This window comes from Camarhynchus parvulus, chromosome 8 (genome assembly GCF_901933205.1).
Source record: "Camarhynchus parvulus chromosome 8, STF_HiC, whole genome shotgun sequence".
Lineage (NCBI taxonomy): Eukaryota > Metazoa > Chordata > Aves > Passeriformes > Thraupidae > Camarhynchus > Camarhynchus parvulus.
In genome coordinates, this window is record NC_044578.1 from 20,885,519 (window position 1) to 20,901,088 (window position 15,570).

Below are 15,570 nucleotides of genomic sequence, written 5' to 3' on the forward strand. Positions count from 1 at the left end.
TGTTTTGTGCCTGAAATCTAATTTCTGTATATCTTGCTAGTTGCCACAGGAAAGAATGTTGCTTTGGCCAGGAACTCTACAAAATGACCTGGTTGTGATGGGTCTAGAGGCAAAAATCAAATGGGTACACTGAAATTGGACTTTTGTGTGGCTCAAAACTTTGAATCATTTGTTCAAAAACAAAACAAAGACAACCTGACATAATTTTACATTGAAATTCTGGGCTAAATGTTAAATAGCCAGTTTTTTTCACAACCTGGCATTATAGCCAGGTCAGCTGAGTTGTATTAAGAATTAGCACAGATTTATTCCACTGAATTGTTTGGCAGATAAAATAAAGAGTGTTTCATGTGTATTTCACACAGTCTTCCTTAAAAAGAAAATACACTTCAGTGAAATCTTGACCATACAGCACAAAGTCTCCTTTCACACTGCAGTACTTGAGACTTATTTAATACCCAGGAGTTAGAAAACATAAAATTATCTGGGGTGCAAACTTGATAACCACAAATTTTCTTTCAATAAAGCAGAAGAAATACATGAAGTGCTAAAGTGTTTACCTTGTTTAGTGGAAATTTAATTTATTCCAAAACTCAAAAATGTATTTTAAAGCTTGTAATCTGAATTCTTTTGAACTGGGTATCATGCTGGAATTTTTTGCCGCCAAGTTACAGATCCCAGAAAAATAAGGTTTGCATGAAAAGTTCTTGGCAGATCTCTCTTGGAACAGCACAAACAACACTGCTTAACAAGGAAGCATTCATTATTTCTGTCTTGTTACCCTCTGCTATTACAGTTACCAGCTGTAAGGTTACTGGGATCTTTGAATCTTCCTAATAAAAAGCATGGGGAGCAGTCATTCAAGGATGATACTGAGAAATGTTGCATTTTTCAGGTTTACTTTTGTTTTTTAATAGCCATTGTGCTTTATCAAGCTGAGCTAATGCATTATCTGTATGTTCTCAAAACAAACAAAGTTTAGGAAAGTAACAATTGCAGAAGGACAAACCTGTTGAACTCACTTGAGCAGTCTGAGATCCTTGAGTGTGCGATTAAAAAAGTGTAGTTACAGCAATCTTTCCGTGCCCTTCAGTGATTTTTTGGTGAGAGATTCAACTAGGGCAATTTAATCCTTCATGAAGAGACAGAAGGAGCACCAAATGTAATGTAGGGAAACATGAAGGCTAAACCAGTTGGTTAATACTGGCATCAGTTTTAACAAGAGAGCTGAGAAAAAGTCTGGTTTGTAGCAGCTCTCTTGCATGTATTCCAGGCCTTTCTTGCAGTGGTTTCTGCTGCCAAAACCAGCAGTGCTGGTAGGAGCTTCAGTGGTGGTGGAAAGAAAAATTTGTTAGCCATTTACTCAAAAGGTTTATGCCATAAATATTTTCTTCAGTTTGTCACAGTATTGGATTTTGACTCTGTTTCTTCACTCCCTATGAATGCAATGTACCTATTAGATTTGTCATACTTGCTGATTAATTAGAAAGGTCTTCATCTCTTAAGTTACATGATTGAAAGAGAGTTTATTGATGGGCAGGTGGCAATACACATTGGATACAGGTCATCTGACAGGCTGGAACTGGATGATTCCTGTTGTCTCTTGTGGAATTTCTTTTTTTCTCTCCCATCCTTTTGTGTGAGACCCCAAAGGAGGAGGAAAAAAGGGTTTACTTTCAGTAAGTGCATGTTGTGTGAATGTTATTTTACTGTTAGAATAGATGCAAGCTCTTTTGCCTCCAAAAAGACTTACTAATTGGAACACAAATATATCCTCTCAGAAAGAAAAACTGATTAACAGAAAAGGAGAGAATTTTTAATTCTTAATTCTAATTACATTGTATTTCAAGATTTATTTAATCTTGTTAATTTCCACCTGAATTCTCTAGCAGTCTGGGTTATAGTTTGCTGCCTTCTGAAGTCCCCGGAATCTGGCAATTGTGTTTGCAATCTTTTGATCAAATCCTTGTTCTCTAAGTCTCAGAGACCTAACAGAGGTTTGTAAGTTTAAATTAGTTTAACTGATTCTCTTACCCTAAAATCATTCCTTTTAATTGCAAGAAGCGAGACTATCTTGTACACAAAGGTTGGGAATTGTAGTCACTGTAGTTTTTATAGCTGTGCTAACAGTATGATGATACTGAATTAGGGAGTCCATCAGTTTTCAAAGTAAATATTATGTGCAGTATTTGAGCATATAATCACATACATTAATTATATTCATAATTTTTTCATGAATCGCCCTATAGAGTTATTTCCCTATGGACTAGTGGCATTTAATGCTGAAGCTTCAGGGAAGGATTGCTGTTATTTGTAGCTTTAAATTTTTTTTTCTTTAAAAAGAAAAAAATGATACCTTCTCAGTAATATGCTTTAAGGACTCAGATTTAATTAGATTATTTTTGCCATGGATTTCTGCAGAGACTCAATATTGGCCAATGTTTCCTTAGAATTTGGCTCTTCAAACAAAGAGAGTGCTCAGGAAGCCTGAAAATATTAGTTCAAATATTTTTTTACTGATGGTTGACTTTCAAAAAATGTAGGATTTGCCTGTTTAGATTAAACAAAATTAGAAAAACTAGACCTCAGAATAAGTATACTGCATGTAATACCTGTACAAAATCAGGACATTTTCACAAGAATATTAATTGTCTAGTTAATGGTTAGCCACAATTGTTTGTTTTTAGTTTATCTGGATTTTTTCTGTGCAGTTCCTTAAAAGCTGCAATTCAGAAACCAGTGGAGCAATTGACTCACTGGTTCCTTCAATCAAAGAACTATTCATTAAATACACTTTGGGTTAGAGCTGCAGTTGATTACCTACTAAAAAAAATCTGCTGAGTGGCTTCAAAATCCCCAAGCATTAAATAAACAGAACAATATTTAACAAGAACAATATTTAGTTTTATGGCATCAGGTGGAGCAGACACAGACACCAATCCCCAGGTAAACACACTGTGGCTTCCATGCCTCCTGAATGGAAAGACATTCTCCCTCCTTTCTATCCAAGCAGTGGATATTTTGTTAACTCCAATTATATGTATTCAAATGTGGCATATTTGAAAAAAAAACAAACACAGAGAATAATTTTTTTATTCTTTAATTGACATCTTCATAAACCTAATGTTCTTCATTCATTATAATGTTATTGAACAGCAGCAGCAAGGATCTGGAATTCCCTCGTTTAGAATAATGTAACATGGGACACATATTGAGATATTTAAAGGAATTAATAGCTTAAAGAAAACCCAAAGCTGTTCCTCTTGATGTGATTTTAGACACATTTTAATTGTCAGATCTATCAGTCCTGGCACTTGCCACTTGAGGGAGAGATGCACAGGTGCTGGTTGGACTCCAGTTTGAGTCCATTCTCCGCAGATTTGCGTGTGCTGGGAGCTCACTCAGGGTGGAAAACTCACACATTGTGTGAAGATATTTTGGCTACAAAGGAAACTTGAAATGCTCTGTATTAAAATGTTTTGGACAGTTACCCTTTGGGATGGTTTATCTGTTCCTCAAACCCCTGTGTGGAACTTGACCTTGCCTGCCAGAGGTGTGAGGAGGTGCACAGAGGTTTGGTTCTGGGGCAGTTTGGTTCAGGTTGGATGTAACGGGGTCTCTCTGGGTGGTATCACTGTGGGGAGCTGGGGTGCATGGTAAAGTCAGGCAGCTCTTTGCAGTGCTTCTGATGCTGGCTCTGAATTAGTGCATGGAATGCCTGTTCTTATGGATTTACTGGGCCTGGGAGTAGAGGGATTTCAGTCTCCTGCTTTAATCCAGTCTTGTTTTACTGAATTATTTATTATTTGCAAGTGCTGGGAAAGGTTGATTCATGCTTCAGAAGAAAGGCTGTGAGACGTTATAGGGCAAATGCCTGTTTTTAAACTGAGGGCAGGAATCCTTTTTGTATATTTGATATAGAAACCTTGAGTGAACATGAGAAAATCTTGATATAATTTAAAATAGACCAAAAAGTGGGATACTTACTATTAATAATCTCTTTGTTACGGTTTTCATTATTTCTTTTGACTTTTAATCAATAGTTGCTGTCTTTGTTATTCCAACAGAAATTTGCATGAAGTTGAAATAATCTGTTGCTATATATTTATGTAGTAAATCTGTCAGTATGTATGGGTCTTTTTGTACATATGGGGTTGTGTGTGCATTGTTACATTTCTGTAGCTCCTAATATTTACTTTAGAAGTTACTCTGAAGAGACACTTTAATTATATAAGGACTATATTTGTGCAGGGGTTTCTAATAACAATATGTGATACCTTCCTGAGCAACTATTGTACACATGAGCGTGGGCAAGATGGGAATATTTAAAGTCTTTGAGTTTTACCAACTCAATTAATAACAAGGTAATCATACAAAATACAAATGCTACCCTACTTCCCTGGCAACCATAACACTTTCCTTTATGACACCCCCAGATAAATTGTCCAGAATGAGCAAAAATTACTGTCCATAATTGCCCATGGTTTTCTAGCAGGACTTAAATCCAACTTTATTCAGCCAGTGCTTGAACTAACTAGTTTTTAGGAGGAAAAATACGAAGACAAACCCCTTTGTAGCATATCTGAGAGCATCTTGTCTGGGATATTTAATGTACTCTAAAGGTACAAAAATTGGAATTCAAAAATCCTATTAAAATGCCATTCACCTCAGATCTGATTAGCAGCATCAAGAGCTGAGAGGATGGGAATTAAATTCACCAAGGCACCTCTTACTCTTACATATTTCATCATTCTGAAAGAAAACTTAGGCAAGTGACTGAACCAGAATGTTTATGATTTATTCCAGGAAAAAAAATATTTATTCAGTGAGCTCACAAAGTACAATATCTGTTTCAGAAGAGGTTTTGTTACATCTATACTGATTAACTTCTCCATGTAAATAAAGAATAACCTACTACATTCTGTGAGCAGTGAGCACCTTTTATAAAGCATGTTATAATTTTTGTTGGAAGAAATAATGAACTATCAATAACTGTCCAGCCTTTACAAGCCACTCAAGGCACAGTAGGTCTATTGTTACCTGTTATTAGTCATCTCTTTTTCAGACTGTTGAGTCTACATGGTTGTTTCTTGCATGGAAGCCCTTTCATGGTTTTGAATATCCACAGAGTCCTTTTCTAAAATTTTTTTTCAATCTCTACTGTAGTCTTTCTCACTCAAGAGGAGAATTTCCTACCAAGTAACTCAGTTTTTTCTTGCTGCTGTTGCACACTGAAAAAAGTAGAAAAAGCTGATATATATAAGATGTTTGCATTTTGGTGCGTGGACTGTATAGGGCATGAAACATCTCATATACTATTAAATATTGTTGAAATAGTGGTCTTTGTTTAGCAAATGATGTTTTGAATTCCAGGAAATGACCTTGTAAAAATGGTAGTAAGAAAAGGAAATTTGCTTCTGTTAGGGAGGGAGAATGAAGGAAAGAAAGTTAGTGCAAACAAAGGGAACTGACAGAGGCTGAATCAGAGAAAGGTGGGGATTTTCACAGGAATGTATGGAGTGTGGGTGGAAGGTGCCTGCGAATTTTTAAGTATAGTGATGCCCACTTTCCAAATGTTCAATAATCTCTTCAATTCTTTGCTTGATCTTTGTATACTTTCAAGCTTAATCAACAAGAAGGGAAATTTGATTAATGGAACAAAGAGCAGCTAACAAACAAGCTCTAAGTGATGTCCAGGTGTTAGAAAAACAAATTACTTGTTGGTAGAATTACCTTGTCACAGGTTAGGGCTTGACATTTTCCACTGACTTCAGACCTATGGGAAGGTTGGCAAAGCCTGGGAAGAAGGATGTCCACTGATACCGGACACAAAGAATGCAGGATTTACAGGAATGCAGGATTCACCAGAATTCCCAAGATAAGGAAGAAACTAATAAAGACAACTCAGAACTGTGCTGAGTCAGCTCCGACTGGGTAAAAGGTAATTGTGGCAGGGGGAGGTCACAACCACCGACTCATGGCCCACCAACCCAAAAGACTGAGCATGCAGACTAATTAGCACGAGAAATGAAGAAATCACTAACAACAGAAGATAGAATTCTGATAATTAAGAGAACCGTGTAACTTGTAGCCAAAGAACACGAATTTCTTTGTCAGCTAGCATGTATAAATAGTAAAAAGTATTGATACTTGATAATTGCCGCGCTTGGTTTGTGGAGTACTACCGCGCAACCAGGCTTGCGCAACTCTGAGATAAATAATCAATGTCTCTCTCGATGTATAAGTATTGCCTCGCTCCACACTGGGCAACGAATGCAATTTCAGAGAGTAACAACCCCGCCTGCGGGCCCCAACGCAGGCCGAGTCCGGTAGCCACGGCCCGCCCCTACCCGGCGGAGCGCGCAGGCCCGGCCGGCGCGGCCGCGGGACCCGCCCGCGCCGCTGCCCTGCCCGCCGGGAGCTGTGGGCGGGAGCGGCCCCGTGCGGCCGCCGCCATTTTGTGCGGGAGGCGGTGGCGGCCCCGCGGCAGCGGTTCTTGAGCCGGGGGGGCCGGGGCCGCACTCCGCCTGCGGCAGCGGGCACGGCTGTCGGGCAGAACAGGCCTCGCGCCGCTCTGTTCTCCCGTGGGGTGGGTGGCTCTTGCCGGAGAACAGGGCTGGGAGAGGCCGTCGTGCTGCCCGGCGTCCCTGCGGGCCCGTCCCGAGCAGCGTCCGCCAGCCCTGCACTCTGCGTGAGCGCTGCCCTCGCTCGAGAGGCTGCTGAGCGTGCAGAGAGGTTCGTTGTGGGAGATTCCCATTGGGCGCGAAAATTCAATGGTGATATTTGAATTCTGGTCCGGGAGCGCGGCGGAGCTGCGGTCCCGGCAGCCGCGGTCCGCCCGCGGAGCTCTGCGGGCCGGCGCTGCTGCCGCGTCCTCGGACTGCTCCCGGTTACACAAACACAGCTGTCTGTGCACGCTGACATAGCTTGGTGTGTTTGAAAAAAATAGTGTAAGAAAAAATTCATAGAGACTGGGAGGCACAGTACAATTTACTTAGAATAAAATTGCCGTGTTTTGTGTACTTTTTTACTGATTGTGTGATAGCAAGCGATTGGTGATCATATCTGATGCTTTTGGAGACAAATACTGAAAGTTTCAAAATATAAAATATGTTTATGTTTCAACAATATGTCTTGCATTACAGTGTATATTTGGCACATGGATGGTGTGGGTCTTTGCTTGTTTCTGGATGCTGTGAACAAGCAGAGCTGGACTCTAAACAAACCTCAAAAGTTTGCACTTAATTTTAAGTGGACTATAAAAGAGCAACTAAAAGAGTGATCTTGGATGGATCCTGTATTGAATTTGACATCCTTTCCAAAACAGATAGTTTTATTTGGTTTAGGTTGGTTGGGTTTTTTCCATACCTTAGAAGAATGTTTCCATCTGTGGTTTCATCTTAGAAATAGGTGAACTCTCCAAGGATTAAAATATGACTGACTTGCAAAATGGATAAATTTCCACACAGTGAAAAGTGAAGTCTTTACTGGGCTGCAAAGGCCTCATCCTGAATTAACCGTATTCTCTATATTGTTCCATACTTCCACTGTTACTTTAAAATTCTTTTTCACATTTGCATCAACATTGTTACGATCAAGATAATGTTTAAATAAGGCGTATTCTAGATCTTTTCAGGGATTGAGAGTTGTTTTCTGTGTTTGCCAATATTTGCTAGATTTTTTTTTTTTTTGGTGGTAACAGTAGAACGTACCTTTTTCAATAGTATAGTTTCTAACAACTGTAACCGTTTTCTTTTCTAGTGTACTGAAGCATGTTTTTACCACGATCTGTTAAAGTCAAGAGGACTGCTGATGAAGACAAAAGTTGTACAGCTAAGAAAAGTAAACTGTCTTCTGGAGAATCTTCACTAGGGGAGACCACAGAGTTCCAGGACTGTAAGTCAGTTGGAACAGAAACTTCTACTTCAACAGACAATTCAAGTGAAATTGTACAAGAACACACAGAACCTGCAGCTGCAGACTTTGGTGTTACTAATACACCATTGGCAAAGGACAGCCAAAATACTGAGGATGATGGCTCTTCGGAAGAACTCATCAAATCCTTCAGCAAATCCCAGCGCTGGGCAGAGCCTGGAGAACCCGTGTGTGTTGTGTGTGGCCGCTACGGGGAGTACATCTGCGATGAAACAGATGAAGATGTTTGCAGTTTGGAATGTAAAGCCAAGCACCTTCTACAAACTCAAGCAAAGGAAAAGCAGCTAACTTCTGATCAAGCCACAGATTGTCAAGCAGAAGCTCACCTGCTCAATACACCTTATTTCTACAAAGATCATTCCTTTATTTTAGGTTTGCAAGAGGAGCAGGTTGAGAACCTTAAACTCCAGCTGGGTATTGCTGTCCAGGGCCAGCAAGTTCCAAGGCCTATTGTAGAGTTTGAACACTGTGGTTTTCCTGAAACTTTAAACAATAATTTAAAGAATTCTGGCTATGAAGTCCCAACTCCCATCCAAATGCAAATGATCCCTGTTGGACTGTTAGGGAGGGATATTCTGGCTAGTGCTGACACAGGCTCTGGAAAAACAGCAGCTTTCCTGCTTCCTGTTATTATGAAAGTTTTGAAAGAGGTAATGAAACTTCAGATAGTTAGAGAAAGCAGTTTGCAGCTTTGTCTGTTGGATTCCCAGTGTAATGGAGAATGTGATTGCAGTGTTTTTCATTAACATTCACTGATTTATTGGACTTTTGCTTGGTCAATCATTTGGTTTTTGGAGGGGGGAGGTGCTAATTATTTTTAATTAAATTGAACGTTTTTTCACTTTGGCCAGGAGATGAAGCAGCTCTATCAATATTACCTATTACACAGTTCCTGCTTGTTGAGAAAGTTAATTAAGTTCTGTGGTAGACTTCCTAAATGACTTAAAATAGAAACTGAAAATAATTCCAGGCCCTCTCTTAAGTTCTTCCTGTATCTTCATGTATCAAATGGCTCAAAGAGATTTGTTGGAATTTGTATAACTTCACAGAGTAATTTCTCTTGCAATATATTTGGTTGGCTGTCAAATAATTACAGGAATTTGGGGTAAAAAAATTTCTGAAATCTTCTAGTTACATAATCTTCACTTATATACTGTGGGAAAAAGAATTAAGAGAACTTCTGCTTTGTAAGGACGTGAACGTATGATTAGAAGCAACGGCAAATAGTATTCTGTACCTTGTGTGTGATTCAGAACTGTTTCCTGCTTTACAAGTTTTATTCAAAAAGGGATGCATAAAAATATATTAGAGAATTCAGGACCTGATTTTAGTGGTGCTTTGCACTGTTTAGGTACCTTTACAGAATGTGTATACACACAAACGTGTATAACTTTTTTCAAATGAATAATTGAAAGATTATTTAAGTAACTCTTTTATTTTTTGAAGTACTTTAGCAACTCCTAAACTCTAGTTTAAGAACAAAAGCATTATGTAGAAGTAGGTTAGAAAATGTGTATACACTCCAGTAGGTCCTCTGTCTGATTATCATTAAAGTCTGCAAGACAGATACATATTTATAGCAATATGTGCAAAATTGGGGTCTCAATGAAAAATGCATCTTGTACACAATCTTTTCCATGCTTCATCTTCAGGTCACTGTACAAGTTAATGTATATATTGAGAAGTAATTTTATTTTGCTGCTTAAAATAATTCTCATTTTTAATGTAAAAGATTGGGAAATTTGAAAGCTTTTTATCTAAATAATAAAGCAATTCCAAATTAATCAGATTTTTTCCTCTCCTTTTTAGACAGAAACTCCATGTGCCCTTATTTTGGCACCGACGAGGGAGTTGGCAATTCAGATCGAGCGCCAGGCCAAGGAGCTGATGGTCGGGTTACCCAACATGAGGACAGCTCTGCTGGTGGGAGGTTTGCCCCTGCCCCCGCAGCTGCACCGCCTCAGGCAGAGTGTCAAGGTGAGCTCTGACCCAGAGTCCAGAGCCACGCTGCCATCACATTCACAGGAAACAAAAATGTTACTGGTGACACCTATGAACATACAGAGATGTCTTTCTCCCAAGCCTGAACTACTGAAACATTTGTTACCTCCTGAAAATTTTAGTTACACAATTTTTAAAAAACTTTTTCACTTCTGGTTAAACATCTAATAAGTTTCATTGTGATATTGCTGCTTTCAAAGACTGAAATATGCCAGTATTTTACACAAGGAGTTGTAATTGAAAGGAAAAAGTAGTTTGTTTTTCATGCGGATTTTATTGCTTGTAACTTAGACACCTCCATTAAAGTTTTGATAGGTCCATTTCCTCTTAGGGCTTCATAATTTGTAAGTTTTCTAGAAGTTTTATTACTTATTTGAATGCAAGTAATTCCATTCATTACTGCCATTGTTATGTATGTGATAGAATTTAATGGTTTTGCTAGGATGGTCCTCTGTCCTTTTGTGGAATTTCTTACTCCTGTGGGTTTTTTTCCTCCTGCTTTTTTTTTTTTTCAGGTGATAATAGCAACACCTGGAAGACTTCTTGAGATTTTAAAGCAAAGTTCTGTTCAACTGCATGGCATAAAAATTATAGTGGTGGATGAAGTAAGTATTTATCAGAGCTCTATTACCTACACAGGGGTCCTGGCAGAGTAATGTGAGTGGCTAATCTCACTTACTAAACATACAGAGTGCTTGATATAAAAATAGAATATATTTATTAAGAGACAGTTTTATTTTTTGACACAATTTGAAATGTGTTTAAGCAACAAATGTTCTATTGCTGTAAAGAGTTACGTACAGGATAATACTGTTGAGCCAATCTGAACCTTTTGTTTTTAATTTTCTCACTTAGCTTTTCTTCTGACTGTAAATGCTCCTGCATTTGGATTGTTACATGTTACATTATGGTTCTTCTGTCAATTTAAGTTTGGGATCCTGCTGTTCATGGAAAAAAATGTGGTACAAATGTGATATTTTTCATTTAGGTGGATACCATGCTAAAAATGGGTTTCCAGCAGCAAGTGTTGGATATTTTGGAAGACATCTCTCATGACCATCAAACCATACTGGTGTCAGCCACGATTCCAGTGGGCATTGAGCACTTGGCAAATCAGCTTCTGCACAATTTTGTCAGAATAACAATTGGAGACAAGAATCTGCCGTGTTCCAATGTTCGGCAAATTATCTTGTGGGTAGAAGAACCATCTAAAAAGAAAAAGCTGTTTGAAATACTAAATGTAAGTTTAATATTTTTCTTGTAAAGGCAATTTATAAAATTATTCATATCTTTCCAAATCTCTGTCAGGTTCTCATCTCATGATCAGGACAAATTGAATCCATGCTGACGATGAACAGCCAGTTGTTGTAATCCATTTTTAAATAAGCACTTTAATTTTACAGGATAACAAGCTCTTCAAGCCTCCAGTGTTGGTGTTCGTGGACTGTAAACTAGGAGCAGATCTCTTGAGTGATGCTGTTCATAAGATTACAGGATTGCAGTGCACAGCCATGCATTCTGAAAAGTCTCAGGGGGAAAGAACAGACATATTACAGGTTTGTGCCTTCTCAAGTTCAGGGTGTTTGGTAAATTTCGAATGGCCTTTTTTTTAAATGTGGCTTCATTTGGATGACTGAAGTCATAATGGACTGCTTTTCTCCAGTAATACCTGAGGTTTTGCTGGGGGAGATGAGAGACAGACAGGACTAAGCAAAACTGTAGATAATAATCCTATTTTAAATGTAGATAAATAGAGAGACTGTTTCTCAGATTATCAGTTACAATTACATGCTTATTTAAATTCCCATTTCAAATAATGTTTGCAATTAAAATTGTGGGTTGGTTCTCTCTTTGATTATCTCTCTGAATTATATTCCTGTTTAAATCAGGAATACAGGGAGCCATTCTCTCTTCTACAATAGAATAATCCCACTGGGTGTGATCTTACACCAAATAACTACATGTTAACCCATGCTTGGAGAGGTTCAAAATACAAATAAGGAAAGAAGAATTAATTGTGGGTTGTTCCTTCCTTGCCAGGGATTACTTCAAGAGAAGTATGAAGTTATAGTAAGTACTGGAGTCCTTGGACGAGGGCTTGACCTTGTCAATGTCAAACTGGTGGTGAATTTTGATATGCCTTCAAGTATGGATGAATATGTACACCAGGTAAGTAAATAAATAGCTAATGCCTTATTTGGAAAGTATATTGAAATATGACATCCACCTGTGGAAATGTAAATGTAAACAGAAAGATAATTTTCCTCTTCAGAGTTAGTTTTATAGGAAAGGAAAAAATGGTGCTGGATATCTCTTCTGTAGGTCTCTTCTGTAAATTACTCAAATCTAGAATACTGTTCCTATTATCTCCTATATAAGTTACTAAAACCTAGAAGAATGTCTTTAAATTACTTATTTTTGCAGTGTACTTCTTCCTGTTTTGTACTCTTATATCATTTTGTGTCTGTAGAAAGCAAACTTTGCCATTTTTTAGTTGTGTGAAGAAAGGCCAAATGCCCCTCTTGTAGGTGCAGCTCATCTGCAATGTGGGATATGCATTAATAGTCAGGACAGCAGTCATGAACTTGATTTCTTCCCCTCTTTCTAGTCAAGATATTTTTTGTGTGGATTTCCTGCTTTAGAAGAGATGACCTGTGAGTTTCACATGTGTGTGCGTTTATGTGCACAGTCCCCAGCCCTACTGTAGCTGGCACATCAAGAGATCTCATTCTTGTCCTCTTTGTGGCACGAGGAAGACACAGTGCTACTGTGTGCAGTTCTGGGAACATCAGCTGTGGGAAAGGGCAGCAAACTGGAGGGAATCCAGGTGAAGTCAGGGGGTGGCACACGTGACCCTTCAGGACAGGCTCAGGCAACTGGGCTTGTTTGGGCTGCTCTGGAGACTTAATTGCTGTCTTCCATTCGGGTGATTACAGAGGAGACAGAGCCAGACTGGCCTTGAGGATGCCCAGGGAAAGGACAAGAGCCAACAGTTGTAGCTTTCTGCAAGGGAAATTGTGGCCTCATAGCAGGGAGAAAGGTCCCATCACTGCCTGAAAATCCTCTGTGCTTCGGACACTGGAAACAAGGCCTTGAGGGAGCTGATCTGACTTTGAAGTAAACCTGGTTCCAAACAGATGAGGAGGACCTCTGGAAGTTATCCACTGTCATGAATTCCTCAAGTAGCCTGTGTTATTAACTGCAAAATTTCCCTCTTGTTTTTAAATATCTTTCTGCTAAAGTTTCAAGCATGTATTAAGTAAATAAAAATGGTCTTCCCTAGCATCAAAACGATACCAATATTACCATGTTAGCTGTTTCTGAATAGGGAGTCGTTGTAGATTCTATTCTAATTTTTCAAGCATTTTAGATAATATTGGTAAATAATTTCAAGTTACTAGGACATTGAAAGTAAAGGGCAATTTTGTGGCCATGCTGGCACATATTGTGCTTGATATGAAGCAAAAGTATTTGGCATCTCTAGTATTTTTTAAAACCTTCGTTTGGATCAGATTTACTGTAAGCCTTTGCCTCGTATCTCAGTATCAATATCAGACTTCTGGTATGTCCTGTATACAAGTCATAATTTTAAATGTATTTCAGCTATAGCTTCAGACCTACACATCCTGAATTCAGGAAGCTTGTTTTAAGTACCTTTGTGCTTAGAGGATGAGAGAGATTTGGTCCTGTCACTTAGGTTTACTTTTTTTCTGTAACAAAAAAATAAATTTCTGAGACAATTGGAAGGACTTCCATGTAATATTGCTAACTTAAAATGAATTTATGCTTTTTCAGGTTGGAAGAGCAGGGAGATTGGGTCACAATGGAACTGCAATTACTTTTATCAATAACAACAGCAAGAAGCTCTTTTGGGATGTTGTGAAGAGAGTGAAACCCACAGGCACCATTCTTCCCCCACAGCTGCTTAATTCCCCATATCTGCATGACCAGAAGAGAAGGGAACAACAGAGACTTAAACAGTTACATAATAACCTCGTAACAGGAGATAATATCATGGACATTATTAAAAAACACAACAAAAATAATTCTCAGAGGTAATAAAGGCATATTTATGTAATTACAATAAAAGTATGATTAAAATAAATATGAAGTGTTGCCTTGTATATTGCATTTTAAAAAGAAATTTTTACAGTTTTTTAAGAAGTTTCCTTTTTATCTCATCTTTATTTTGAAATACTGGCTATTGTGTGCTTGAATTACTATACTACCTAGTAAAAGTATTCTGGAACCCTTTTTCAAAACCAGTAGTCCTTGGTCTTGCTGGCAAGAAAAGAAAAATTAATGGCAGATTAGCCTCTGAAAATCCCTTCCTGTTAGCTAAAGTACAATCTTCCACGGGGAATGTTTCTCCGAGTCTTCAATATGCTCTCTTGGGGTTTCTTATATATGTAAGTTTTGTTTGTAAACATACTGAAAACTTGGTTTCTCTATTAGTGCCTGTGTACCAGCTGCAAGTTCTGTTGAAGGACTTTGCAATACCAGAAATAGTTTGTTATTAGTGTAACTTTATGGAAGAGAAATAAGATACAACTATAATTTTGATATTATTTAATCAAAATGATGTCTTCTGTAGAGATGGAATTCATTAATTTTTTCTGTCTCATTTGAAATAATCCACTCCTGGCTATAAAATGTTTTTGTGTAACTCTCCTGCAAACTAATTTAGGAATTGGTATGTTCAGAAGCACGGGCACCCCTGCTGTACCAAAATCCTACAAATTGTGTTCAACAATCATGAAATCAAACAACAGTTCTACACCACGTTTGCCCCAGGAACTAAGTGCAAGTACAGGTTGTGTAAAGGGAAAATTGTATCAGCAACCTGGTTCAGTTATCTTGTAGCAAGCTTTCTCATTGTTACTGGGTTTAGATGGTTTCATATAATATATATTTTATTATCAGTGTGTCTTTCATGGGCATATATATCCATTGATTCCAAGGCTGTTTTTATTTCTTCCCCTGGTGCTGCTTGGAGTGCCACCATTACCTAAGTGTCACAGCCATCATGTATTTTAATTCCTTTCGCACCATTTTTTCTCCCCTTTTCACTGGTTCTTTGGCTATACACGGCAGTGCGGTGTAGGCGTGGTACCCAGTGTGAGGCTGCCCGTTCGGATCGGGTGGCCCTGGCTGGGATCCGGGTGGGCTCGCAGCGCTCCCGGGGCACCGGGGCTGTGCTCGGTCATCGCCGGCCCCCCTCACACCCGGACCGGGGCTGTGCTCGGTCACCGCTCTGCGCCCCAGCCCTCACACCTGGCCGCCGGGGCTGTGCTCGGTCACCGCTCGCCCCCGCCCTCACACCCGGGGCACCGGGGCTGTCGGTCACCGCTCTGCGCCCCAGCCCTCACACCCGGGGCACCGGGGCTGTGCTCGGTCACCGCTCTGCGCCCCAGCCCTCACACCCGGGGCACCGGCTGTGCTCGGTCACCGCCTGCGCCCCAGCCCTGCACCCGGGCTGTGCTCGGTCACCGCTCTGCGCCCCAGCCCTCACACCCGGGGCACCGGGGCTGTGCTCGGTCACCGCTCTGCGCCCCAGCCCTCACACCCGGGGCACCGGGGCTGTGCTCGGTCACCGCTCTGCGCCCCAGCCCTCACACCCGGGGCACCGGGGCT

General features: G+C 39.6%; 1 protein-coding gene across 1 annotated transcript; it reads left to right on the top strand.

Annotated features, from left to right (window-relative positions):
* The first annotated feature begins 6,436 nt into the window (after window positions 1-6,436).
* Window positions 6,437-14,047, top strand: DDX59 (DEAD-box helicase 59). The gene is made up of 8 exons (XM_030953825.1): window positions 6,437-6,735; window positions 7,762-8,585; window positions 9,745-9,912; window positions 10,452-10,541; window positions 10,925-11,176; window positions 11,340-11,492; window positions 11,977-12,105; window positions 13,732-14,047. Exons 2-8 carry the CDS (start codon window positions 7,773-7,775, stop codon window positions 13,993-13,995), a joined length of 1,869 nt encoding a protein of 622 aa, XP_030809685.1. The 5' UTR covers window positions 6,437-6,735; window positions 7,762-7,772; the 3' UTR covers window positions 13,996-14,047.
* The last annotated feature ends 1,523 nt before the right edge of the window (window positions 14,048-15,570 follow it).